This window comes from Prunus avium, chromosome 8 (assembly GCF_965620075.1).
Source record: "Prunus avium chromosome 8, drPruAviu1.hap1.1, whole genome shotgun sequence".
Classification (NCBI taxonomy): domain Eukaryota; kingdom Viridiplantae; phylum Streptophyta; class Magnoliopsida; order Rosales; family Rosaceae; genus Prunus; species Prunus avium.
Window position 1 is genome coordinate 34,606,246 of NC_142291.1, and position 19,099 is coordinate 34,625,344.

General features: G+C 37.7%; 1 protein-coding gene and 1 pseudogene across 1 annotated transcript; one reads left to right on the forward strand and one right to left on the reverse strand.

Annotated features, from left to right (window-relative positions):
- The first annotated feature begins 1,269 nt into the window (after positions 1-1,269).
- Positions 1,270-5,301, forward strand: LOC110754694 (uncharacterized; annotated as a pseudogene).
- Positions 5,302-10,198: 4,897 nt separating this feature from the next.
- On the reverse strand, positions 10,199-12,962 carry LOC110754656 (melianol synthase CYP71BQ17). The gene is made up of 2 exons (XM_088244912.1): positions 11,969-12,962; positions 10,199-11,035 (listed from the first exon to the last, which is right to left on the reverse strand). Exons 1-2 carry the CDS (start codon positions 12,935-12,937, stop codon positions 10,418-10,420), a joined length of 1,587 nt encoding a protein of 528 aa, XP_088101038.1. The 5' UTR covers positions 12,938-12,962; the 3' UTR covers positions 10,199-10,417.
- Between the last annotated feature and the right edge of the window lie 6,137 nt (positions 12,963-19,099).

Sequence of the window (19,099 nt, forward strand, 5' to 3'; positions counted from 1 at the left end):
TCAAATTGGAAATTGTCACCTTGTCCACATTTATGGGGAAAAGAATTGTGTTGCGGCTTTTTTGGCAAATTGGAGTTATAATCTGGACATGGGAATCTACTTCTTTGATGAGGCTCCTATCTAGGTTAGCTCTTTGTTAGTGGATGACTTGCTTGGTCTTGCTAGGCCTCGACTCATGCACGGTGTTTTGTTGTTGTTTTATGGGGGTTTCCCCCCATTTCACCAAAAATAAATAAATTTTAACTAAAAAATAGAAAGCATGATTGTAGATGCTCTTAAATGCAAGCAAAGCCACTGCTTCCATTGTTGTCGATGTGAAGAGAGAGGAGAGGGAGAGATGAGAGTGAGAGAGCTGGTGAGAAGAGGAAGATGATGCCAAGGACGATGGAGGAGGGGATGGGGACGCAAAGGAAGGACGACGGAGAATGGCAGGGTCAATGTTGACGCCGACGCCCGTGGCTGCGATTAGGGGTGGCAATTTCCGACTCGACCCGTTACACGACTCGAAACCCGCACGGGAAAAACACGACCCAAACACGACCCATTAATAAATGGGTAATTTTCGGGTCAACCCACCACTGACCCATTTATAAACGGGTGGGTTTCGGGTCAACCCGTCAACCCATTTAAATACCTGTTTAACCCGTTTATTAAACGGGTCGTGTCATGGGTCGTGTCAACCCGTTTACTACCTGCCAACCCGCGAAAAAAATTAGAGAAAATGAACCTTCAGCACACCCAATGGGTTTCGAACCCCAGCCAATTTCACCCATCTCCTTGCTCCTTATCCATCTTGGTGTTGATAACTTTGTGATTATATGTTACAACATTTGATATTTATAATGTCTTTACAAACTGATGAGCACTTAATTATTACATTTTTATCCATAAATTATATTTGTTAATTATTACATCTTTAGAAAAAATAAGCACATTTCCCAAACTTAAAATAAAATAATTAAAAAAACAAAAACTGGAAAGGATACGTAAAACACAAAGCACCAGAAAATGAAAGTAACGGGTAAAAACATAAAACACCAGAAAATGCGGAGGTAAATCAAGAAAAGTAAGGTGAAAGTAGAAAGGGAAGGGATCCGAGAAAAAAAAGAGGGCAAACGGTTGGATAGCAATCTGGGGATCCGAAGTGGATGTCGGCTCCCTCATTAGTAGATGTCTATTTAAACCATTCATCAGTGAAGTGTAGGATTACCCCTCATTTCTTCTTGAAAACTCAAGGAAAACCATAAAAAAAAATCCATAAACAAAACAATGGCATCCTCATCTAAGCTCATTGATGATCTCAACATTGAGTTATCACTTGCACCACCGAATGTTCAGGTAGGCGCTCCTCCAAACCCTATCTTCCCAAACTCCTCCTTTCATCATGGCTCAGCCTCAAACTTTGCTGAGGCAATGCCAAAAAGAGTAGTGCTGCCAGGAGGCATAACTGTTAGTAGACTCACACCGGCAGATCATCTGGACGTGGCACAGAGGTCAGACAAGGCCGCGGTGGAGGAGTCTCATGATTTAACTGTTCTCCAAGCAGTCTCCGCTACAAATTTGGGCATAAGATTACTGGCATAAGAATCTGGTGCTTTGTGTTTTACGTATCCTTTCCAGTTTTTGTTTTTTTTTAATTATTTTATTTTAAGTTTGGGAAATGTGCTTATTTTTTCTAAAGATGTAATAATTAACAAATATAATTTATGGATAAAAATGTAATAATTAAGTGCTCATCAGTTTGTAAAGACATTATAAATATCAAATGTTGTAACATATAATCACAAAGTTATCAACACCAAGATGGATAAGGAGCAAGGAGTGGGGTGGAATTGGTTGGGGTTCAAAACACATTGGGTGTGCTGAAGGTTCAATTTCTTTAATTTTTTTCGCGGGTTGGCAGGTAGTAAACGGGTTTACACGACCCATGACACGACCTGTTTAATAAACGGGTTACAAATGGGTCGTGTCGTGTCAACCTGTTTATAAACAGGTTGGGTTTGGGTTTGCATTTCCTGACACGATTAATAAATGGGTCGTGTTTGGGTTGGGGTTTCTTGACACGTTTAAAAGTTTGACACGACACGAACCCGACACGACACGACCCATTGACAGCCCTAGCTGCGATGGGGAAGAGAATGGCTTGACTATTGGTCTAACCAAATTTTCTTTAAAATGTTAAGTGGTTGACACGTGTCAAAAGATAATTGGGTTGGGGATACTTAGGTGGAATGCTTACCTGGGCATACCCGTGCCATGCAAGTTTTTCTGTCCTTTATGTCACCTGTCTAATTTCTCCATGTGTCCAATCACTTAACTATAAATAACACTGTTAACTTGAATTGTTAAAAAAAAAAAACCTAAAAAAATATTAAAGAGACGTTGGTTCCACTTGGGCGGGAACAGATACCAGAGGTAAAAGTAGAAATATGCACTAGTTTTTTTTTTTTTTATCAAGAAATATGCACTAGTTGAAGGACACCTTGTGCAATTCCACTTGAATTCCAAGTAGAAAAAGGGACATTGGTTCTTAGGACTGCCGGCATCCCTCCCTCTCACTCTCCCTATAGTTATTTTGTCCATTCCACAGACGGCAAATTCCAACCATAGAAGTGCATTTAAATTCTAACTCCATTGCACTTCTTTTATTTGTCTCTTTCAGTTTCTGCCAATTTCCTTCATCCCAATCCTAAACAAATTCAAAACCCATTTCCAATTCTCATCCCGAAACTCCATTTTATATTTCAAATTTCAATCTCTCTGTTTAATCTTCATTACCCATTTCTTTAAATTTCAAATTCTACCACCCAATGTAGACTCTTTTTGTTTATATCCATTTGTCATGTTTTAGCCTAATCCTTGGTATATATTGGCATCCAAGTAGGCAAGAGTGGTGAAGATGATGAGGTGGCCACCTTGGCCACCAATTTCCACCAAGAAATTTGAGGTAGTTATTGTTGCAGGCAGGCTTGAGGGATTGGATAAAACTCAATTTGAGGGTGAGAGAAGAGCTTTGGTTGAGGTTAAATGGAAGGGCCAGAAGGGTAAGGCTTTGGGGTCTTTGAGACGATCTGTGAAGAGGAATTTCACCAAAGAAGGTGGAATTAGAGATGATGGGGTGGTGGAATTGCAAGAGGAGTTTAGGAGTTTGTGCAGTTTTTCTGGTTATAAAGAGGGTATGTTTTACGCTTGGGAGCTTTCATTTACAGTCTTCGATGTGAGTCTCTCTGCCTTTCAATTCATCTTCTTGTTTTTTTTTTTTCTTCTTTTGTTCTGTTTTTTCGGTAGCAGCAGGAAATTTTTTGTAGCTCGGTTGTCTCTTTTTCCTTTTTGAGATTGATCATATTGTGATGTTGTATTTGTTTGTTTGTACGATTCTTTTGTTTAAGGTTTGTCATTAACCATTGCCTCATCCATCATGTGATTTCTTGAGAAACAGAGTCGGTGTTTATGGAACTGCATCATTGAACCTAGCGCAGTATGCTTCGGTGTCTGAGGAGAAGGAACTTGGACTCAACATTCCTCTTAATGTTCTTGTTGTGGCCTCAGAGTCTAAGCCATCACTTTCTGTATGTACTGCCTATGTTTAAATTAAACTTCTATGTCATCCCCTTTTGTCACGTCTCTTTGCCAGGTTAGGTACGTTTTGCCTTTTCTAAATTTGAATAATTTGTCTTATGTTAAGTTCCTTGATAACCGCAGATATCTCTGAGCATATTGGAAATGAGAGCCACTCAAGAACTTTCTAAGACAGTGCCGAGATCATTGCTTTCTGACGAAGCTATTTCCACAGAAAAGGATGAGTTGTCTCCTCTTAAAGCAGGACTAAGAAAGGTGAAAATCCTTAGGGATTATGTTTCATTTGGTAAATCAAAGAAGGCATGTGTCGAGGAAGATAGCAGTGATAGCAGGAGTTCTGCTAGAAGTGAAGATGCTGCGTCCAACTATCCATTTGACACAGATTCACTTGATGATGATGCAAGGGAGGAATCCTACCATGGAAGAAGAGGAAATTGAGCTTCAGATCTCCCAAAGCCAAAGGGGAGTCTCTACTGAAGAAACATTATGGAGATGATATTGATTTTGATCGCAGGCAGCTTAGTTCCTCTGATGAATCCAGTTTTGGGGTACGTATGCAACCTCTCACTGTTGTTTTCTGTACATGTTTTTGCTTGTCTTCATTTCTGTATTGATTTTTTAAAACTTTTCTTTTTACTTTGGAAATCACATCACACAGAAAGTTCCATATCTGAATTCGGAGATGAGAATTTTTCTGTTGGCATTTGGGAGCATAAGGAAGTGATAAGCCGTGAAGGACATATGAAGCTTCAAACTCATGTATTTTTTACTTCAATTGATCAGCGGAGTGAATGTGCTGCTGGAGAGAGTGCATGCACGGCCCTGGTTGCAGTCATTGCAGATTGGTTGAAATCCAACAGAAATGAGATGCCTATCAAGTGTGAATGTGATAGTCTCATTAGAGGTGGATCATCAGAGTGGAGAACTCTCTGTGATAAGATAACGAGGCCTACATAGAGCGTTTCCCTGATACGCACTTTGATCTTGAGACCATCCTTCAAGCTAAAATTCGTCCTCTGTCTGTAGTTCTAGAGAAGTCTTTCATAGGATTCTTCCATCCTGAAGAACTAGAACACAGGGATTTTGACTTCCTTCAGGGTGCCATGTCCTTCGATAGCATATGGGATGAGATCAGTCAATCTGCATCAGAATGTGCATGCAATAGTGAACCTCTGGTCTACATTGTGAGTTGGAACGACCATTTCTTCATACTAAAGGTAGAGCAGGATGCTTTTTACATAATTGACACAGTAGGGGAGAGGTTGTATGAAGGTTGCAACCAGGCCTATATATCCTGAAATTTGACAAAGACACAACAATCCAAAGATTACCGAGTGAGGCTAACGCATCAGATGAGAAATCTGGAAATCAGGTGCGACCGAACAACTGTAAGGAAACTAAAGCTGAAGGGGCTCTTGTATCGAGCCAGAAAGATTTTGAAAACAGTGATGTGAAAGAGGAGGTTGTATGCAAAGGAAGAGAAAATTGCAAAGATTATATTAAGAGCTTTTTGGCTGCTATCCGTATAAGGGAATTGCTGGCGGATCTTAAGAAGGGTTTGATGGCATCAACACCTCTTCATCATCGCTACAAATTGAATTCCATTGTACCAAGCTCTTGCAGTCAATGGATGAATATTCTGTAAAACAAACAGCAGCTGCTGCACCAGCAATGAAAATGGCATTGGCAGTTGCATAATGACTTTACATAGTTTCCAGCAATTGTTATTACCCTGAGGTTTCTTTTAATGAATCAAGAATGAGAGCTCAATGTAAATAGAGAACTGATAACACATTATTTCTTTGTTTATTATTATGAGCAATAACTTCTCGTGTACAAGAACATCAATGCTAAGTAATAAAGGCTTATTATCACAAAACGTCCCTAAGGTTTACGAAACTATCAGATTGCATCCTTAATGTTTTTTTGTGTCATTCATGGTCCTCAAGGTTAGTATGTGTGATCACAAATGGTCCCTGCCGTTAGGTTCCGTCAAAAACTCTATTAGTTTGCTGGCATGGCATGTATATATATCACAAAACATCCTTGAGGTTCACACATCTATCACAAATGGTCCTGCGAAATTTTTTAATTTTTTAATTTAAAATTCATAAAATTTTGGTTTTCTTTTTTATATTATTTAAAAATATATATTGTATTTTAAATACATATGGCACTATATTTTTGAAGATGTGGACTCCACATATATGCCACATCAACAAACTAATGAAGTATTTTAAAAATAATTTAAAATTCATAAAATTTAAAAATGAAAAAATCATTTATAGATGGATTTTAACCTTGAGGACCATTTATGTGGAGCCCACATCTACAATAATATAGTGTCATGTGCATTTAAAATACAATATATATTTTAAAATAATTTAAAATTCATAAGATTTAAAAAAGAAATCCAAAATTTTATGAATTTTAAATTAAAAAAATTTGCAGGGACCATTTGTGATAGGTGCGTGAACCTCAGGGATGTTTTGTGATACATATATATGCCACATCAGCAAACTAACAGAGTTTTTGACGGAACCTAACAGCAGGGACCATTTGTGATCACACATACTAACCTTGAGGATCATGAATGACACAAAAAAAACATTAAGGATGCAATCTGATAGTTTCGTAAACCTTAGGGACGTTTTTTGATAATAAGCCAAGTAATAAATGTTTTCTAATATTGCATATACTAATGAAGGTGCATACAGAGCAAGGGGCTTGTAGCTGAAGTGGTTAAGACATACCCCTGCATCTGAGGTCCTAGCTTCGATACCCCCAATATCGCTTGTCTCATTTATGGAAAGGAATATGTGTGGTGGCGATCACATGCAGATTGTTTCTTCTTCTCTCTGTGATTCCAAAATTCTCAGCCATGTCAAGGGCTTCTGATTTAGTATCATTTGGAAGTTTCCAGTTGAAGCGGTACAAGAGTTGAGCAAGTCCAATGTTTGAAGTAGCAAATGAGATGCCTGGACAAATCCTGTACCTGCACAAATGGGAGCAGCTCGGAACTGTTCCCTTTGAAGCCTAACCTTCAAAACGTTCTGGTTGAAAGCATTCCGGATCAGCCCAATTTTTTGGATCTCTCCCTATTGCCTATGCATTGACAAGGATTTTGGCCTTAGCTGCTATTATATATCCACTAATTTTGCATCTTTCCTTTTCTTCTCTTGGGATGAAAGGACCCGAAGGGTGTAGTCGAAATGTTTCTTTGATGACTAGTTTCAAGTAATCTAGCTTTTGAACGTCTTCCTCTTCAATTTTGTTCTTTCCCTTGAATGCTTGTCACACCTCGGATTGTGCCTTCTCCATTACTCTCGGGTTTCTTAGTAGCTCTGACATTGCCCATTCGATTGTTGTTGCTGAAGATTCACTGCCTGCAGAGTAAATGTCCAGAAAACATGGTGAAGTTACAATGGATTATGCTGTTGTACGATAAAAAGGTTTTATTGTTTGACTGTATACAGGTCTTGCCATGGCGACTGCTTTGATTTGATTGGTTGTGAGATGAAACCTCCTCCCATTATAGTTTAGATTATCAGTTGTATTCTGAAGTCTAATCTAGAGGTTATAATATATATGTCATGTGTACAACAAAATAGACGGTTGATGTTGATGTACGTGTTATGTACAACTAATAATAATCAATCTTCGCATTAGGGCATCGTAAACCCATTATAGTTTTTATAAGGTATTTCTTTAAATTAGGAGTGTGCATGGTCTGGTTTCCTTCATTTTAACCCTCGAAATGTAACGTAATAATTCAAATAGGTTTAGTTTAAACCTAAAACTAATAGCATATCCGAATTAAACTTGTATTATTTTTATTGAGTGCTGCTATTTCCACCCCCTTGTCCTATTTCCCCACCCACCTTATCTTCAAAATTTTAAAAATAATTTACTCATTTGTACAATGACTTTTAAGGACTTAAGAAAAAAAACTCAACTAACACATCCCATCTATTCTAGGGTTTGACAAAAAGAAGAATAAGAAATTAAAGAAGAAATCGTACATTTTTTCCCCTATGCATAACCGGCCAACAAAAAAATTTCACGTTTCAATAATTAATAACAGTAAAAGAAAATTGAACCAAACAAATTAAGAAAGTCTCATCTTCTCTCTGTTCACTTTCTCCGTCTAAACAACTCGGGTCTTAGAGGAAACCTTTTTTCTTTTCTTCTTTTTTATCATTATCAAAGCTTCACAGTGATATCCAACTTGCACCGCCTAATTTGGTGGTGAGTTTTGTTGGTCGCAATCTCTAGATTTATAGTGCCTCTCAATTCTCTGATAAATTTTCTGGTCTTTTTCGGCAAAAACAAAGCAATGAAATAGAGGGATAATAAGTTCTCAATCTGCATGTCAAATCTGCTATTCCACCAAAGAATTGCGATGATGTGGAAAGAGAAAAGTGAAAAGAGTTCGTGCTGGTTTTCATTGGAGTTGGTCCTAATTTTTTCTGAGTCCTAGGAGATGGGTGTTGTTCATGGTGGTTTTCTTAGTTGTCAAGAGAGAGAGCTGGCGTAGCTGGGATGCATTCCGTGTATTCAGAAAACACTGAAATAGGGGGTATTTTAGGAATAATGGTGGGTGGAAAAATAAGATTGTATTTTTTAAAATTTATGTTGTGGGTGGAAAGATAAGGTGGGTGGGAAAGGGTTAATTACTGTAGACGTCTGTGAACTATGGCCCCATTTGCAATTGGGTCCGTGAACTAAATTTTGTGGCAATTTAGTCCTTTAATTAGACAATAGTTGCAATTGGGTCATGCTGTAACAGAATCCGTCGAGTTTGACCATGTGAACGGCACGTGCTCTTGTTGTGAGGGGTATATTGGAGTTTTCACGATGGTCAGCTCTGTGTTTTGTTGTAAACCTCACGATGGCCAGCTTCATTTGCAGATCGGATGGTGCGCAACCTCATAATAAACATTCATTTGCAGATTGGGGGTTCTTTAACCTCCTTTTCTGATTAAAAAGAAAAAGAAAATCCAAAATTTGATTTTGACTAATGGGTTTTGTTTTTTCTCACCAAAAAACCCAACAAAATCAGCTTGTTGTTCACCACATCCAGCAGCCCTCTGGGATGAACGCCTCCCTTCAATGGCTGTGTGACCCCATGAATGGCTGAAGGAGAAGGCTCTATCTGAGGAAGAAGAAGCCTCTGTCTGAGGAAGAAGAAGCTGCCCAGCGCTTCTGTCTTTTTTTTTATAAAAAAACATGCTGGCCAAAACGGCGTCGTTTTGGTGCAGGCCCAATGAATTTTTTTGGTAAAAGACCTGGCCAAAATGACGTCGTTTTGGTCCAGGTCTTTTTTTTGAAAAAATAGAACAGATTTCATTTAACCCTTCAATCCCAAATCCCCTCCCGACTTCAACCTTTCAGAAACCCCTATTCCTAAACCCTCAAACCTAAATCCCCAATCTCCACCCCCCCAAACCTTTAACCATTTCCCCCACCAAATCTTTAAGCCTCAGCTCCTCCATTGCCGCTCTTCCAGCAACGCCGCCGCCCCCAATCCCACATCCGCCACAAACAACCTCGGCTGGCATGCCAACACCATGCACAGCCCTAACGCCACTGCCGAGATTCGACCCGACACCTAGTCACACTTGGCTTGCAAAACTAGAAGCTTTGTGGTTGGGGACCTAAAACCCTCACATCACCACCGAAATCTCACCAACCCAAAACAATTTCACAGTCACTTACCTCATAAACTCATGTGGGTTGTAGCCATGCTGGGTGTATTTGATTTGGTTGAAAGTATAAAGTTTCAACTATTTGGAGCTGAGATTTGATGTGGGTATTGAAATTTCAAGTTTGATATTTGTTGGGTAATTGATTTTCTGGACGTTATAGATGAAGATTGAGATGGGTTTAGGAGGTGGGGGTTGGGTTGCGAGAGAGAGGGAGAGACAGAGCGAAAGAGAGAGGGATTCTTCTCCTTTTCTTTCCAATATGACCTGAAGTTCTGAACTAGTGAAATGTATGTTTCAGAGGCAGTATGGGTGCCGTGATCGGCTTGAATTGTCAAAAAACAAAAAAAAATCATCCACCCCCCAACGAACCCAGAACCCCAACAAAGCCCCCACCCCAAATCGGCGAAATATGGAGCCAAGCTCGGCTTGAATTGTCAAATTTGACTCCAAAGAGTGAACAATTAGAAATTGGCCTGCGAAGATAGAACAAAGTGCAGGTTTTGGTTCGAGTTTGAGCGAAAGAGGGAGAGACCGAGCGAAAGAGAGGGATTTTTTTATATATATATTTTTAAGTTTATTTATTTTAATTTTAATTATTTTTTTTCAGTTTTTTTTCTTCAGACTCGAAAGGACGTTTTTACCCCTCATTTTGACGGACAAATTGACAGAGTTGGACGGTAGGACCCAATTGCAACTATTGTCTAATTAAAGGACTAAATTGCCACAAAATTTAGTTCACGGACCCAATTGCAAATGGGGCCATAGTTCACGGACGTCTACAGTAATTAACCCGGTGGGAAAATAGGACAGGTGGGTGGAAATAGCAGCACTCTTTTTATTGGAAAGAACTCCAACTCTGTTGTGGATGCAAACGGCTAGATGTGGTTATTGTTCTATATACAGATATAGAATTAGTAAAATACAAACGGCTTTTCAATTATTAGCCTTAAAAAATTAACTCGCTTACCCCACAATTTGGCTTATGCAACCGATCATCAATTTGATTTCTTAATTCTAACCAAATAGGTTTGTACTTTCCTCTTTGGGGATCACATAAGTTGATACTTTGGACAAGATAAAGAAGATTACATCATTCTTCTATTTATTACATCATTCTTTTAGATAGTGTCTCATTTGTTGAAAGGAATATAAGTAGTGGCAATCAAATGCAAATTGTTCTTTCTTCTAGCCGTTATTCCAATATTCTCAGCCATGTCGAGGGCCTCTAGTTTAGTCCCATTTGGAAGGTTCCAGTTAAAGTGGTACAATAGTTGAGCAAGTCCAAGCTCAATGTCTGTAGTAGCAAATGAGATGGCTGGACACATCCTCCTTCCTGCACCAAATGGAAGCAATTCAAAATTGTTGCCTTTAAAGTCGATGGAAGAACCTTCAAAGCGCTCTGGTTGAAAGCATTCAGGATCATCCCAAAGTTTTGGATCTCTCCCTATTGCATAGGCATTGATGAGGATTTTGGCCTTGGCTGGTATTGTATATCCACCAATTTCACATCTTTCCCTTGCCTCTCTCGGGATTATAGGAACCGGAGGGTGCAACCGAAAAGTTTCCTTCATGACTAATTTCAAGTAATGTAGCTTTTGAACATCTTCCTCTTCGATTTTGTTTTTTCCTTCGAATACTTGTCGCACCTCCAATTGCGCTTTCTTCATTACTCTAGGGTTTTTCAGAAGCTCTGACATTGCCCATTCCATTGCTGTTGCTGAAGTCTCACTTCCTGCTGAAAATATATCCTGAAATCATTGTGAAGTTGCAATGAATTATATGCTTGTACAATAATATTAGGTTTTCTTAGTATATATTAAAAAGTAACTTTAGGGCTTTTGTATTGTTAGAGCATCCACAGTGGGGGGGGTGTATATGGGGGTGTATGTTAAATATACACCCTGAGTCACCGGAATCGTCTCCAATGGTGAGATGTAAATGAATGTAAATATACATCACCACCATGGGGATGTAAAATAAAATGTATATTTACATCCATTTTTACATCCCTTGCAGGCGGGACCCACCCGAGAAAAGAGAAGAAAAATGAAGAAAAGTCAACATAAAAGGCTAGGACCCACGGCTACACCCCTAAATTTACACCCCCCCACTGGAGCAAAAAACATATTTACACCCCCCGGAGGTGTAAAGGGGATGTAAAAGTGGCTTTACACTCCCGAATTTACACCCCCCCACTGTGGATGCTCTTAGAGTTTTATTTGTATTGTTATGGTTTGGTTTTTTTAAGCTTTATCTAATTTTTATTTTTTTGGTTCTGAGTTTGCACTCTTAGTTGGGATGCCTATACAAGATCCACCCCTAGACTGCCGCCAACAAGGTCATCAGCAACCACGTTTACCCAAGCCCACCACCACAGATATGGAATGATTTTTTGTTTTTGTTTCTGTTGCTGGAGTATTTTAATTTTTAATTTTTAATTATTTTTAAATTACAAAATGACCATTTTGCCCTCATTTTTAACGGCAAATTGGATGAAATATTGTGGATTTAGACGGAGGGGGGAAATTGGCGAAAAACAAAAGTTCATATCCTTAATTTTCTGAAAAAAAGGATAGGGGGTTAATTGAAAATTAGGTAGAAGTTTAGGGTGCAAATCACTAGTATAGGTACAAGCCCACTACCCAATAAAAACAATTAGTGCTGGAGTGCAGAGATGGTACCATAGTGATGTCTTTGATTTGATCGATTGTCAAATGAAACTCATGCTTATTATCCTCCTCATAATTCAGAAGCGTGTCAACCAGATCTTCCTCATCTTCACCAAGCCTACCAAAGCCTTTTCTAGTAGCTTCTCTTTTCATCTTATGCTCCAGCACAATATCTTGAAGAATCTCGTCAAATTTTTTCTGCATTTTCATCAATGCAGACTTCATCCCACTCATGGAACGAAGAAATGTAAGAGAAGGGTACAAGTCAACGATGCTAAAGCCTCCAACAACAAGTACAATTTCCCCAAGCAATAATGTAAACTCATGTTGGTATTTGCACTTGTTACCAAATGCTGCCCTAGAAATCACATCATTTGTCATGGTGTATATCTTGTCACTCAAATTTATGGTATGTCCCTCAGAGGCAGCGATGAACTCAACAAGATTCCACACCTCCTCTTCCCTTATCGATCTAAACGATCGAACACGTTTAGCGCTTAAGAGCTCCATCACGGCTATCTTTCGCAGTTGTCTCCAGTATTCATTGTAAGGAGCAAACACGATGTTTGAAAGATCATATGACATTATTTCAACTGCATACATTTTCGGCCTTTGCGCGAAGATGATCTCGCTCGTCTTCAAGACCTCTTTGGCTGCTTCCGGTGATGCAATGATCACAGCAAAAATTTCCCCCAGTTGCAGTTTCATGACAGGACCATGTTTGTTGCACAAGTCAGTGATAGCATGATGTGGTAGGGCACCAATCAACTGGTGCAAGTTCCCTATAATAGGCAGCTGCTTTGGCCCAGGAGGCAACTTGCTCAGGCCTTTGGCTTGAGATTTCTTCCAATATTTGAAAAGCATCAATAAGAAGAAAAGAGAAGCTAAGAAGACAAAAAAGGATGGCAATTGAAGCATCTCGGATACGGAAGAATCCATTGACAAATTTGTGCTCAAGTTTTGTTTGGTAAAGAACTGCATTTCTTGTGTGGATGCTTAGATGTGTGCTCATGGTTCTATATATATAGCCGTTTGGGATATAAATTAATTACAAGTAGGTAGATTGCAGCTGGTCTTGAGCTCCTAATCCTTGAGCCCCTAATCCTGGAGACTGCAGTAGCCTCCCAAAGTCAAGCCAACCACATTAATGTAGCCAACCTCATTAATGCAGCCAACTTACAACTGGTCTAGATAACACTTTCTTCTTTTGCTATAACCAATTTCTCTTCCTCCTTTCTCAACTCCCTCCGCCATTCTCCACCTCACACCCACCACCACTTAGCAACTATATCAACTATAGCAATTGAAGGAGATAGTGGCTGCTTTGAAAATGAAGTACAAAAGTGTGAAACCAACCCGTTCTTGTTTCTATGGTTGGAGGGCTTTGCTGGTGTTATGTACTTTTACTTATGGTTTTCTTTGGCTTTGGCTTTGGCTTTAGTTGCTATCGCCTGGTGGTTCTGTTTTGTATTTATGCAGGATCATTTATTCCTGTCTTATTTCCTCCTTTGGCCTTTCTGGGGCTTTTCTAATGAAGTATTTTTCTATAAACTTAATAAATAAATTTTAAAAAACCAAGAATTTAGTATCTTTCTATTATGATTGTTAAATCTAATTGCTATTTCACAATGAACATTTGAGTGCTTTTTTTTTTTATAGTCAAATTTGATTGCATTATACCCAAAACAGGGTTCTTACACTCGCAGCAAAAAAAGCTGTCCGATAACAAAAGAAGAATTAAAGGCATGTCACAGTATAGCAAAAGAAGAAAGTGTTAGCTAGACCAGTTGTAGGTTGGCTGCATTAATGAGGTTGGCTACATTAATGTGGCTGGCTTGACTTTGGGAGGCTACTGCAGTCACTAGGATTAGGGGCTCAAGGATTAGGAGCTCAAGAACAGCTACAATCTACCTAATTGTAATTAATATTGAGCTTGGTTAGCAATCTACCTACTTGTAATTAAAGAAATTGCTTACAGAACTTTGATATGCACCTACGTCAGAAATGCACTTGCATTGTTACAACAAGGCGGCAATATCCATTGCACACAATCCAATTCAACACAATCGCACTAAACATGTTGAAGTGGATCAACATTTCATTAAGCAGAAACTTGAAGCCAAAGAAATTCGGCTCCCATTTGCCAAGTTAGAAGACTAGTTGGCTGATATATTAACAAAGGCAGTTTCTAGCAAAGTATTCAACAACTCATTGGTCAAGTTGGCCATTGACAATATCTACGCACCAACTTGAGGGGAAGTGTTAGCTAGACCAGTTGTAGATTGGTTGCATGAAAGAAGTTGGCTGCATTAATGTGGTTGGCTTGACTTTGGGAGGCTGCTGCAATCTCCAAGATTAGGGGCTCAAGGATTAGGAGCTCAAGACCAGCTGCAATCTACCTACTTGTAATTAATATTGAGCTTGGTTAGCAAGCCTGCTTCTTGCACAAATTCCTGTTGTAAGTGATACAAAGCAATCAAGTTTAAGAAACCAGAAAATAAATTCTGTGATTCTCTCCATCCTCTCCATAATTTTCAGATTTTAACATAAAGTTCACAAAATATTGGCCAAACAACCAGAAACTATTAAACTACATTATAAAGTAAAGGCCAACTTCAGTTCACAAAATATTGGCCGACAACCAAAATAAGCAATTTCAGTTGACTAGGAATTTTTCCTGTTTGTTGCTTTTTTTGGTGGGTTTCATCGGGCACTTGAACCTCCCATTTGCCTCGATAGTGGAGGCCTAATGCTAACTCCCATATGCCTTGGGTTCACAGAACTTGCACCTCCCATTTGCAAATTAAGAGTTGGTCTTGAATTCATTGATCTTGCACCCCAATTTGTCTTTGATTCACAGAACTTGAATTTCCAATTTGCTTATTAGGAATAGGCCTTGCAGTGGGTATAAGAGGAGTTGGTCTTGAAGTGGCAGCGTCATTATCACTTTCATATATTTCTTTATCTTTATCTGATTCATCACCACTGTCTTGAACATCTCTTACTCTCCTCCTACCATCAGCGTCGAAGTCTTCTTCACAAACATTTTTTTTTCTTCCAAAAATACAAACATTAATTCAATTATATTAATATTTGGGAGGAGTTAGCTCATGATTGCTTAGTTCTGAGCAACCAAATATTTAGCACTTTGAAACTGGAAATACAGTGAAGGAATCTATGGTGAAAAAATAATAAGATACCCAGTTGACTTTGTCCTAAAAAATGTTGACTTTGTAAATTTTACAAGTATAATGATCCCATTTCAGAAGTCACCAGTGAGCATATTCTCTTTCAAATGTCAATTTCACCAACAGCTATTACAAATAAATAAATATATCATTCTGAAATTATTTCACTAAAAGACAAAGGAACTCAAATCAAGGGGCCAAAATAAGTTGCAACACTTCAGCCAAAAAGCTTATGCACTAGAAGAATTTCAAGTACCTAGAAAGAAATAAGGTTTCCCTTGCTATTCTTAGTCCTTCATATTTCAAACTGTAACACTACAAACAATCAATTCAACATGAGTGATGAAAATTTAACATCCAAATTCTTTGGTACATCCATTTTCTTTCAGCTCCAGAGGCATGCATTTTGTGGACAAATGTTTCAGCTCAAAAGTAGTGCAGATATACAGATGTTAGCTCCAAATGCAGAGCTTAGACATCAAGAGATTGAAGATTATAGAAATATGCTTCTTGTTGTCTAAAATTGACCAACAATTAAATATATTTCTTCTATTCCTAGGAGAAGAAGAAAAGCGGCCACATGTTGGAAAACCTTTTGCCGATGAAAGGAACACTTTACCAAATCTATCTATGGATGTTAATCAAAGAAAGCAGACAGGAGCTTCGAAGGATTTATTTTTGGCGAATGAGCTTCCAAGTATTTAATAGTAAGAGATTTACAACTCAATGACCATCACTTGGACAGAGTTGTGAAACAAGCTTTACAACTCCCCACATGGGTGCATCATTCTGCAAGAAGCCATGCAACAAGTTAAGTATCGTCATCTAGTTCTATCCTAGTAATACTCACATTTTATTCCCACGTCTTCAAATTTTTTCAAACACTCTTGCTATATTTCCCTTCTTTAGATAATTCATTATCACAATATTTAGTAAGTAGGAAATCCTGTCAGCTTTGGCCAAAGACAATGAATCGTTCAGGGTTTGAATGCTGAACAGGTCAACTATCCAAGGACAAAGATAATCTAACAACGCCAAATAGATAAACATACATGCATAGCTGCATAGCAACCTCATTAATCCTTTGGAAACCAAAAATAGTCAAAGCAACCACACAACCTTTCAAGGCATTCAACTCACCAGGTAAACAACGTCAAAGGCTTTGCGGTAGCTATCAAGAGAATTCTCAACATTGTCATTCCTGGAACAGCAGTTAACATGGTTCAGCAACTAAATCAATTTATGGATCATCATAACTCTTTGTCTGGCTAGTTTATCAGATTTGAAAAATAAACTAAGGGGATGTGCAAATGTAACTTCTTTGTTCATTATCGTTCCATTAAAATAAAACAATTAACTTTAACTTCTTGGGCACTTAATGAACAAATTCAGCTGCCTCTAATTGTTGGTTGCAATGTAACAATATTATAAGTTCTAAAAGTAAAATAGAGGTGGCACTTAGTTTGGCCAAAATGGCTATCATCCGGCTTACTTTTTCACAGAACTAAAAACTGCATTCTGCAGGCAATGCAGAACATAACTAAGATAATAATGACCCATCATGAAGTAAAATAAAAGAGAAAGCTAACTACCATCTAGCAGACAAAACAAAACAGAATAATCGAACAAAACAAATAAAAAAACAAAGTAAATTCCCAAGCTAACAAGAACCGCAAGCCACATTGGCAACTGGCCCCACTTAATCTTGGAAAGCCAGCTAGATGTTCTTGCATCATCAAACCAAATGAACTAAGGCACCTTCTATAGTGCACCAGGTGCACCCATGCACCATTTGTCCTTTATGATGCTCCCATATTTTTTTAAAAATTGGTTACCGGTTATACAAGTTATCAAGTTTCCACATTTTGAAAATGCAATTGCATAAGGGTCATGCAATTATGCCTTTCCTGTTTGGCAATTGGCATATGATAGGATAGTGATTTACAGTAGTTTGGATATGAGAGTACCCTAACATTGTAAGAGGATCCTAAAACTTATAAGTTACAAAATTTGGGTAGCAGTTTACAAGTTTTTGAACCATGATTACAACATTAGGGTTCACCTAATCCATAATGTTGTAAATACTCATTTACAAGGATTAAGGATGCATTTTACAATCAAATGGAACATAACTGTCCAAAACCGAGTAAAACAAGACCTTAATATAGTAAAAGTTTGTGTTTACACGTATAAGGACTCAATTTACTTTCCTAATGTCCCTAGTTACCTTAATATTGTACTATACGTGCTTCTCTTTGTAAATTACAATATTACAAGATTAAGGATGGGTTTTACAATGTTCTGGAACATAACTATCCATAAAAGAGTAATACAAGACCTTAGTATTGTAAACATCCGAGTTTACAAGTATAAGGACCCAATTTACCATCCGAATGTTCCCATTTACCCTAATATTGTACTACATGTCTTTATCTTTGTAAATTTCGATATTACAAGATTAAGGATGCATTTTACAATCACATAGAACATAACTGTCCAAAATCGAGTAAAACAAGACCTTAATATAGTAAACGTTTGTGTTTACACGTATAAGGACTTAATTTACTTTCCTAATGCCCCTAGTTACCTTAATATTGTACTAGACGTCCTTCTCTTTGTAAATTACGATGTTACAAGATTAAGGATGGGTTTTACAATGCTCTAGAACATAGCTATCCATAAAAGAGTAATACAAGACCTTAGTATTGTAAACATCCGAGTTTACAAGTATAAGGACCCAATTTACCATCTGAATGTTCCCATTTACCCTAATATTGTACTACATGTCTTTATCTTTGTAAATTACGATATTACAAGATTAAGGATGCATTTTACAATCATATGGAACATAACTGTCCAAAACCGAGTAAAACAAGACCTTAATATAGTAAAAGTTTGTGTTTACACGTATAAGGACTCAATTTACTTTCCTAATATCCCTAGTTACCTTAATATTGTACTAGACGTGCTTCTCTTTGTAAATTACGATATTACAAGATTAAGAATGGGTTTTACAATGTTCTGGAACATAGCTATCCATAAAAGAGTAATACAAGACCTTAGTATTGTAAACATCCGAGTTTACAAGTATAAGGACCTAATTTACCATCCGAATGTTCTCATTTACCCTAATATTGTACTACATGTCTTTATCTTTGTAAATTTCGATATTACAAGATTAAGGATGCATTTTACAATCACATGGAACATAACTGTCCAAAACCAAGTAAAACAAGACCTTAATATAGTAAACGTTTGTGTTTACACATATAAGGACTCAATTTACTTTCCTAATGCCCCTAGTTACCTTAATATTGTACTAGACGTCCTTCTCTTTGTAAATTACGATGTTACAAGATTAAGGATGGGTTTTACAATGCTCTAGAACATAGCTATCCATAAAAGAGTAATACAAGACCTTAGTATTGTAAACATCCGAGTTTACAAGTATAAGGACCCAATTTACCATCTGAATGTTCCCATTTACCCTAATATTGTACTACATGTCTTTGTCTTTGTAAATTACGATATTACAAGATTAAGGATGCATTTTACAATCATATGGAACATAACTGTCCAAAACCGAGTAAAACAAGACCTTAATATAGTAAAAGTTTGTGTTTACACGTATAAGGACTCAATTTACTTTCCTAATATCCCTAGTTACCTTAATATTGTACTAGACGTGCTTCTCTTTGTAAATTACGATATTACAAGATTAAGAATGGGTTTTACAATGTTCTGGAACATAGCTATCCATAAAAGAGTAATACAAGACCTTAGTATTGTAAACATCCGAGTTTACAAGTATAAGGACCTAATTTACCATCCGAATGTTCCCATTTACCCTAATATTGTACTACATGTCTTTATCTTTGTAAATTTCGATATTACAAGATTAAGGATGCATTTTACAATCACATGGAACATAACTGTCCAAAACCAAGTAAAACAA